Here is a 10,559-nt window from a genome sequence, read left to right on the forward strand (position 1 = left end):
CCTAATTAAATAAAATTGGCAGGATGAAACACTTTAATAATTTCTTTTCAAAATTGGAGCCAAACCATATGATAGACTGGGAACCTACTGAGGTTCGCCTCAGGATCTGTGGCTTCCCCTAATTTCTCTTCATTTGGATTCCTTAACAATGTTCCAGATTTGAGCTTTTCCCGCTTTACACCTCTTTGTTCGATTTCGTTGTAAAGTCCTATTCTTTTGACCTCTTTGAAGACATTATTCCCTGATTTTTATCGAGAGTTTTTTTAGGTGACTTCGGTCATTTAAGATTTCGTCCGATTTCGTTGAAAAGTCCTATCCTTTTGACTTCTTTGAAGACATTATTCCCTGATTTTTATCGAGAGTTTTCTTAGGTGAATTCGGTCATTTAAGATGTAATTAACTATAGGAAGCTTTTCCGAACCCAGCTTAAAATAAACCCTATTTAATTATTTGTATTAAATAGGGGAACTTGTCGCCAAAAAAACGGTTTCGCAGACCCAAACGGATGTCATATGTTTTCCTAGTTTATTTGATTGAGCTTCGTCCTCAAGTCATGTGTTTACCCCTCGGGATAAATACAGGAATTGAGGTAGAGCGCTCTTTCATTTAAACTGTGAAAAATAGAAGGTCAGTTTGATTTCATATTTTTCTAAAATTTATATATACGTAAATTAAAACGTCCTTCCGAAGCGGGCGATGGGATTTAATTCCGGCTGCCGACAGCTTCTTACGGGCGACCCCCCCCCAAAACAACCTTTCTTTCTTTTAAGTGCCGACAGCCTCGTAAGGTTGATAGTCCTACGCTTGCTGTCACCAGATATTTTGTGACTTGTGTGTTAGTTGAGAGGGATATCACTCAATCAGCTCCGGATGAGATATGAATTGGAACCACTCATAGCTGTTATTGACAAAAGGTTGAAATAGAACCACACCATTCTTATTGCTCTCATTGCAGTATGTTTGCCCACAACTCTATTATTCTCTATCGTTTGCATCCTTATATAAGTCCGGATATTGTTAAAGATCAGCCACCTATCATTCTTGTAGAGAATACGCAACCCGATCATCTTTCCAACACCGCAGTTCCTGACGAAGGACACCATACTACAACTACAGATCCAGTTGTGCTTATACCACTCATTGTTATTGAAGTAGACTCACTTACATGCCAAGACACACAAGAGTACTCTTTTAACCCAATAACAGATCAGTCGGTCCAACACGTAATTGCTTCTAATGTTCAACAAACTGCACATTTCCAGCACACTTTAGATCAAGATCAGGTGAGTCAAACCTTCAGATGAGGAATGACAAGTCTATTCTAGGAGGAAGAAGAAGAATGGAGGCCGACTCCATCTCGGGAACATATTGGATGATACATTGGTTACTACTGAAAATAACAATCATCTTACCAACATATTAGCTTGCTCATTCCCTAGAACTACAGGCAGAAGAAAGACCAAATTGGATCGCTCTCTAACCACCTGATATTTTGTATTTCGGCACTTTTAGACTTTTTCTTTAAGACTCTAATGTACTTTTCTGTATTTTTTAGTTTTGGAACCACTTGTGATTTTTGTGTGAGTGGGGTACCATGCTTGGGCCCTGCCACACATTGTATCTGTATTTTTTTTTCTAGTTAATATATTAGCCTTTTTGGGTTTTAATATATATATAGACGTATATAACGATTAACTCATTAAAAAGTAAAAAAATAAATAAATTATCGCTTACAAAAGTATGACAAACTTTAACTCTACTTGGCTTCGATGAATAGAAGCTTCAATGCAAGCATCGCAAAGTTCGTGGGGCATTAAGATTGGCTTCTACGAGTACGTTCGATTTATGCTCAGATTGAGATAAAGAAGCTTATGACTTCTACTTTAGCAAGTGCAGGTTCGGCTTTAATGAACAAAAGAGAACTATTGATGCTCGGTTTTGATGAATATTGTATGCACCTTCGTTTCTTGTTTTTAACAAATATTAGAGGGAGCTGATATGACAAGTGAGGAGGTGGCTTCAACTATAAGATATAATTAGCGCTATAGGTATATTTATAATTTTCTACTTTTGGTGTCCTGTGTTTTCTAAAATCAAGTTGAGCTCATATTTGATGCGGTGTTGAGAGGTATTCCTGATGTATTCGAGCCTGAAAAAATTCAGACATTTTGGGTGTCGGACAAGTGTTGTTGTCTGGTATGTGCCCGACACGGTATGACATATTCTTAGAATTTACTATATTGTCTTCAACTCGGGTAAGGTTTAGCTGCTCCTCTAGGTTCAAAACAAAGAAGCTGGTTTCTCAGGATTTCTACTTCCAGCCCTTGGTCATGCTAGAATATATACACATTTTTTTGGCTCCTGTAGGACATGCGGTGTAGTTAATAGGAAGCAATGGGTAGATGGCTTTTGTAATAAGGTAACTTTTATTAAAATTTATTAATACAATAAAAACAACAGAGAGCCTAGTTACAAGATCTTCAATTGTGAATTTCTTTCTTCCAAGAAGCTGTAACCCGTGAAGTTCTGATTGAATCTTAAAAGTCAGTTTTCGAAGTCTTGATTGGATTGTTTCCAGGTCGCAATAAATCCTACCCACTGCTATGGTTATTGGTAATGCCGCCGAAGATTGTTTGTTTTAGCATGGTTAAAATTTGTTTTAGAAATATCAAGTGATTGCTTATCATCGCTCAAAGTTTTAGTCTTTTGGGTTAAAAAAAGATTTAGCATTACTTTTTCTACTCTAATTTTGTTTTTTTTTTTTTTGTAATTTCTTGTTGAACAGTATAGCTATGTGTAAATAATTGTTTTAGTGTTTTTCAACTTTTACATCCTTTGACAGTTTGTACTGATGCTCGTGGGATAAGGTGGGTGGACGATAGCAAAGCCACCAATGTTGAATCGACATATACTGGACTGCTAAGTCTCAAAGATCACAAGTCAATCGTCCTTCTTGGGGGTCTTGCTAAGGTTATTTGTTTTTTGCTTGAATTAGCGATTTGAATTTTATTAATGGTTTCCCTCAATAGTTGTTGGGCATTAGATTAAAAGGCTCTTTGGTTGCAAGTAGGTTTTAGTTTAATCCTGATTTATGAAATCCTAATGTGGTTAATCCTAAAAACTGTTTGGCATGTTAATAAATAAATTATGAGAAATTGTTTGACAGCTTTATAAGGATTTAGCAGGATTTATTGGAGTAAATATTCAAATATAAATAAAATCCAGAAATTAACCTTCACAAAAAAAAATTGAATTTATCTTGCTGAGTGATTAAATTAAAAAAATACGAATGAATATCTAAAGCATCAGTGTGCATAAAAAGAGGCATTTATATTAATTAGTAATTAATTATTATAAATTAATAATTAATGATTTTTCAAAACTAACTATTTACTAAACAATAATTTAACATTAATCAATTATTAATTATATAAATTAAGAATTATTTAGAATTTTATTAAATAATTTATATTTTAAAATGTATTTTTATTCATTAATTAACTATTAAATGTTTACATATAACTTTATCATTAAATGTTTACATATAACTTTATTTAATTATAATAAATTTGGTCATATATGAATTAATTATTCTCCCATTTTTCTTATCCATCCTCTCAGCCACTACCAGAAGCCATAGTGGAAGGTAAGTCTGTTCGCGCCATTCTTCCTCTTCACTTATCTTGGATTTACTAAACCTGTCGATTCACAGGACTTAATAAGTCCTAGATTTATCGAGAATCGATGTAATTTCTACTACGGAAGCTATAGATTTATTGAGAGTTTTGATGGAGTAGTGCATAAAGAAAAAAGAGGATTTACATATGATTTTTATTGATTTAGAAAAGGCTTATGATAAGGTTCCAAGAGATATCTTTTGGAGAGTTCTAGAGAAGAAATGTGTTGATATGACTTATATTCAAGTTATTAAAGATATGTATGCTAGAGTTGTTACTTGTGTTCAAATAGGAGGACTGACTAAATATTTTCCTATTTCAGTTGAATTACATCAGGGATCAGCTTTAAGCCTGTATCTTTTTGTTTTAGTTATGGATGCTCTTATTGAACATTTATAGGAGGATGTGCCTTGGTGTATGCTTTGTGCTAATGATATCCTTCTTGTGGATTAGACTAGAGAAATAGCTCGGGAAAAAACTTGAATTATGGAGTTCTACATTGGAGTCTAAAGGCCTTGGTTTGAGTAGAATTACAACTAAATGCCTGGAATGTAATTTTAGTAGTAGTAGTCTTGTGAAGAGTTGTAATTATGGGTGATCACATTATTAAAAGGTGTGAACACTTTAGATATCTTTGATCTATTGTTCAAAGTAATGGTGATATAGATGGGGATGTTATTAGTAGAATTCAAGTTGGTTGGTTGAAGTGGAGGAATGCTTCGAGCATATTGTGTGATAGTAAAATACAGCTTAGACTGAAAGGGAAATTTTATAAGATGGTGGTGAGACCTATAATGCTCTATTGACGCATAATGTTGGCCTTTAAAAGAGAAGCATACAATTACGTTAACTCTTGCCGAGATGAGAATGCTTAGGTGGAAGAGTGACCTTACACTTAGAGACAAAATGTGAAATGAATATATCCGTGATAGGGTTGGTGTAGCTCCTTTGGCGGACAAAATTAGAGAAAGTCGTCTTAGATGGTTTGGTCACATTAAAAATCGGGCATCTGATGATCTGGTTAGAAGAGTGGATGTTTTAGATTCAAATTATGTTAATAAAGGCAGAGGTAGATCTAAAAAGACTTGGGCATATTGTATAAAAAATGTTCTTAATTTATTAGAATTAAATGAAAATATAGCATTAATCAGGACACAATGGAGAAAAAAGATTCATGTAGCTGACCACACTTTAGTGGGATAAAGGTTTGTTGTTGTTGGCTAAATCCTGCATAAATCCTATTTAAAATCAGCTACCAAACAGCCTCTAAATTATTAATTGTATCAGTTTTAGTTAGTGCGGGTTATGGGGTGAGTTTTATGGGGACGGCCTTACCCTGTACTGTAGAAGAAAGCCGATCAGTGCTCCAAAGGCGCCCTTTTAAAGACTAAACGCATTTCTTAATGCAAATGCATTTTTTTTGGAAGTAAACTTTTTGAAAAATATTATCAACTTTGGAGCAGCTTATGTGATTGGAACTAATTTTTTGCTGATACAACACTGATTTATCAAAGTAGCCGAAGCAGTTTGATTTATAAGTTAAAATTTTGGTTTTAAAGATCAAACTCAATGTTTTAGTCTATTGTCTCATGGCCGACAAGCTGAGCATGTGCGCCTCTGAATAGCCTTAGCGTGTCTCCAAAATGTGTAGGAGACACGACAATCTATACAATTTCTTATTTTTATAAAATTGAGCTTTGACACGAGAAGGGTGCAGTGGGACACGAGTGGGCACAACAAGGACTTAGATGAGTGCCCTTGTAATAAAAAAAAAATATTATTAATCTTACTTGGATCTTTTTATCTTTATAAAGTTTTTGAATGAAATATGTTTCATCATGTGATGTTGCCACCTATATTTCATATTAATAATTTATTAAATATAATTAAAGTGTCAGTCTCTGTGCTTCATAGCGAACAAGATTACTAATTTACTTTTTTTTTTGTTTATGTGGCTTTTTGTCTCCGTTTATGCAATTTACTTATTTTTTCACTTAATTGATTATTATTTAGCATGGACTAAATTACTTAAAATACTATTTTCCTTTCATTGTGCTATTATCCTCCAGATCCTAAATGGTGAAGGCTGTAATGGATTTGAACAACTCGTGGAACTTCTTGAGCACCACAGAGCTGTCATAACTGTAAGCAATTGTTCTTCATTCTCAATCACGAGGGTTTGTTCTGCAAATTTGGTAAATTTTTAAAATGAAGGATACATTTCCAGTTTGGATTTTCCGGGGAGATGATCTATAGGACCTTATGCAATGCTGGCCTTAGCATCCCTTGTATCAAAGCTACAAATCTGGAAGATGCTGTTAAACATGCAAAGAGCGTTGCAGTGAAAGGTATGTTTATCTAAAAACGGCATTTCTCTCCATGTGGAACAGTTCGGTTCACTAATAAGAGTTCAAAAGTGATTGCACCTGACTGCTGGATTTGAGTTTTTAAGTGTTTATTTGGTTGAAATTGGAGGGGATTGAGTTCTTATTCTTTGGACTTCCTATCAATCTTGAGAGCTAAAGAGTCACCTTTAGTTTTGGTTTTTTTATATATATTAAGGTAATATTAATTTAATATTATGATGAGTAGAAATATTACTTGCGCTAGAGTGATGAGCAAATTTTGTGTGAGTGATAAAATGAAACTCACTATATCTTAAATAACAAGAAAAGTGTCGAGATGGTACTTTGACTCTTTACATGGGGTTATTTTAATCTCAAGAGTTATAATAGTGCTAATTTAGTCCTCAAATTTCTTAACGAGGACTTCAACCTATATTAAAAGAGGGCGGGTGACTAATTTGACACTTTTATAGACTGTCGGGTTAAAATGACCCATATAAATAGTCAGGGAACTATTTTGGCATTTTGCTCCTCAAATAACACACTAATTGATTCACATGTAGCTCGTTCTTGAAATTAAAAAAATTTACCTCACAAATAATTTTCCAAACAGCAAGAAACATCCTGGAATTTCTAAAATTCTTAAAATTTGAATGCTTAAGTTTGCCTCACAAATATCATTGAGTAACTGACTTCGTGTTTTTTGTTCTTGTTACTAATAAAATCAATGTGAGATATGTGAGAAGGAAATTTACATCCGTGCCACGCAATTCTTATGTGTTTGCTTATCTTACATCTAAAGTTTGATATTTACATCTATAACGCTTTGATGCTATCAACCTATGGATAGAAAGTCTGCATTTTACTTTTAAAAAGTTAATAAAAAAGTTATTTTTGATGCGGCATTAATGATTTGTGTGTTATTAATGTAAATATTAAAGTTTTGGTGTTAGATATGTAAATACATAATAATTTGTGGTATATGTAAATGCCCTAAAAGGGAAATGATAGAGCCAACGTCAAACAATTCCTTGTTTATGATGCAGGTGATGTGATTCTGCTAAGCCCAGGCTGTGCTAGTTTTGATGAATTCAGAAATTTTGAGCACCGAGGAGAAGTGTTTCAAGAGCTAGCACTCTCTTCCTAGGCTGGAATCAACTTCCACCTGCCCTAAATTTTTGAAATCATGTGAGACTCATGCCACCGGTTTTGGCTGATTCTAGTTGCATTTTTTTGCATTTCATGCTTGTTTTATATTATTATTTAATTATTCTGCTCTTTGGTTTGGAGTGCAATGGTTTGCTTATTATCTTATTTAAGATTGGCTTCTTTTTTAGTGTAAAATGGAAAAAAATACTACATCAGTACTACACATGTAGAGTAACGTGCGTAGCCATTGAAATCACGCCACGACACCCCACAAGACAGAAAAAAATGGCGCGGTAACACGAAGAATATTCCCCGTGTGATTCCCGACAGAGAAAAAAGTTGCGCAGTAACACGGGGGAATATTCTCCCCCGTGTTATTCATGTGCTATTGATGTGTTATTGTGTTATTATAACACCAAGAATATTTCCATGACACAATAACACATGAATAACACGGGGAATATTCCCGACAGAGAAAAAAGTTGCGCAGTAACACGGGGGAATATTCTCCCCCGTGTTATTCATGTGCTATTGATGTGTTATTGTGTTATTATAACACCAAGAATATTTCCATGACACAATAACACATGAATAACACGGGAAGGGGGGGATATTCTCTATGTTACTGCGCCGTTTTTTTTTTTCTGTCGCGCAGGGTGTCGTGGCGTGATTTCATTAGCTACGCACGTTACTCTACGTGCGTAATACTGATGTAATATTTTTCTCATAAAATGACTTTAGTTTATTATATGATGTATTTTGCTTTTTTACTATTGTAGGTGATTAGAAGAAATGTTGATTATAATTTATGCAATTTTTTGTTTATAATTTTTAATCCTGATCTTTAATATATATATATATATATATATATATATATTATTTCTCCATGTTGTCTAAATTTTACATGGACAAACCAAATTAACCTTATTTTTCATTTTATCATTTTCTGATCCTACCATGGTGCCTCTCTAAACCTATTTGCATTGACCATGGTTTTGAAAATCAGCAAGTCAGGTTAAACCAAATGATGAAATAATAGTATAAAAATGATATTTTTATTGATTTAATATGCAATATTCTAATTTAAGATATTTTACTTTTTTATTTAGAAATTGTTTTCAAATCAAAATCATAGGATATAACTATTTAATCATCCTTTTTCTTTTTATTATTATTTTTTTTAATTTTTAGCCATGAGATTAAAGTAATCAAAGAATAAAAAATTGGACAATGTTAGAAAAGGGTGATTTTTTAATAGTTAGACTAGTTGAGTTGCCAGTTTTGTCCAAAAGATTTATTTGGATTTGGATCCGAGGCAGTCGAACGGTTAGTTCGCAATTGTATCGATTAGATGGGTCGGTCTAGCTCAATTTTTAAAATCATGGTGTCATCTTTATCTTTTGTCAATTGTTACTTTTCACTTCAATTTAAGTTATTTTACTCGAAATCATACCCAATGATAGAGCTACTAATGACAAAACTGCACTTCCCCATTTTTGGCATAGTGTGATCACATTAGGCCTGGCATGAGCACCCCCAAAGTTTCTCAGCATGGTCATGCCAGACCTAGGCGTGACCACACCTAGGTATAACTGGAGTGACCACTCCGCGTGGTCACTCCCAATGACATACCACCGATCTGTGACCTTCGTCCACAGATCTGAGCACGAGCTATCATTTTCTTTCACTGGCAGCGTTCCATGGCTCTTCCAACCGTCGGATTCATTGTGTCAGCTGACTTGCTACCTAATTAAACGACCATGGAGTGCTTTGCCACAACCTTCCCAGCTTAAAATTAGGCAGTCTCCAACACTCTATGAGGCATGCATACAGACCCAAACATCTAATCTTTGCGTTCTCCACTGCTCCGAGAAAGAAGTGGAAGAAAGTCCTGTCGAGCCTCCTCCTCCTTTGTTTAGCCTCCTTTATGGTAAACTCTCTGAATTTCACTTTTAAATCAAGAATTTAATTTCCTAACTTAGGTTCAGCCTAGTCATCTCAAAAGCCTTGGATTATGCTTGGGGTTTGGATTCGGTTCGGGTCAACCTAAATCCATCCTGGCTCTAACCCACTTAAACTCAAATTTAACTTAACCCCATAACTAAAATAAATCAATGGTTGTTGCTCTTTTAGGGATAACAAACCCAATAATTAAAATAAATCATATCTTACACACAGGAGGTAGAGGAAAAACTAATTTTGTAGCCCCATGGAATAGTGAAATAATTACTTTGTGATTGGTTCCATTGTAGGTAGTATTTTTATCCCTTGGAATAATATATTATGCATGAATGTCATATTATCACAAGTGAGAAACTTCAAAAATTTTGTGTAGTCCACAAACAAGACGACGAAAGCACACACCTACACTTGATAATAGGGTGTAATGACTGCAAGACTCAATATTGATTAATAAAAAATTATCAAAGACATACAGTAATGGTTGTATATGTCGAACATCAGTCTTTTTTTGTGTGAATGATAATAATTATTAGACTTAATGAATGTGTAGATCTTATGATTTTAAATTTGAGAAATCTATCCACCCAAGATTCCTTTCACCTATATAATGAGTGTCTAATTACAATTTTTATGCAGTATTTTTAATTATTTATAAAATTCTCAATACACTATCAAATGACTCAGATGATCCCCTCAAAATTAGATTTTTTTTTAACTTTTAAGCACCATAAATGACATCTAAATTAAAAAATCATTGATTTGTTAAATTTATCTAAACAATGTGCTCATTCCAACCATAAATTTACCCAAAAAAAAAGTTCAAATGGTCTTAAAATCTATTCTAAAATCTCTTATTTAAAAGCTTACAGATATCTATATGCTTGATTAAATAGATTTTTATATGATGTACCATTCATAATATAATGAATTTTGCAACAATTGAATGTATATTATAAGACAACAATGCCATTTTACTTAGGACATCAAATATATGAGATATATGTTGTTAGAAAATGAATTCCATTATAAAAGGATAGAGTTTAGATTTATTAATTGATCTTGCTTCAATAAAGAGTAAAAGCCATGATAGAATCTTATAACATTAAGGAAGCATTTAAATTACATAAATATGCAAAATGTTGTTGAGCCCAATCAAATTCATATATGTATAAATGTTTACCTTATTTTTCCGAGCTTGGATGAATGTCAAATACTTTAGATGCCCATAAAAAAATGAGAGTGCCCTCTATTGAGTTGAAGTAGTATCTTGCTCTTGATATTATTGATTAATAAAAGTGTAGAAGAGAATTTCATATTTAGGTGTTTGTGAATAAGTTTCTTAACTTGATATCGTACGAGAGAAAAAATAAAAAACAAATTGAAGGAAAATTAAAATTTCCAAAATTTTAAATGTAAAAACTTCAAG

At 33.4% G+C, this 10,559-nt stretch overlaps 1 protein-coding gene across 1 annotated transcript in view; it reads left to right on the plus strand.

Annotated features, from left to right (window-relative positions):
- Positions 1-7,389, plus strand: part of LOC110023984 (UDP-N-acetylmuramoylalanine--D-glutamate ligase-like) — a 65,071-nt gene extending 57,682 nt beyond the window's left edge. The window contains exons 10-13 of the mRNA XM_020723665.1: positions 2,843-2,970; positions 5,747-5,821; positions 5,905-6,025; positions 7,069-7,389. Of these exons, the coding sequence (XP_020579324.1) occupies positions 2,843-2,970; positions 5,747-5,821; positions 5,905-6,025; positions 7,069-7,169 (425 nt within the window). The 3' untranslated portion in view covers positions 7,170-7,389. The remainder of the gene's footprint in view (positions 1-2,842; positions 2,971-5,746; positions 5,822-5,904; positions 6,026-7,068) is intronic.
- Positions 7,390-10,559: the final 3,170 nt, after the last annotated feature.

Source organism: Phalaenopsis equestris, unplaced genomic scaffold (assembly GCF_001263595.1).
Source record: "Phalaenopsis equestris unplaced genomic scaffold, ASM126359v1 Scaffold000240, whole genome shotgun sequence".
NCBI classification, from domain to species: domain Eukaryota; kingdom Viridiplantae; phylum Streptophyta; class Magnoliopsida; order Asparagales; family Orchidaceae; genus Phalaenopsis; species Phalaenopsis equestris.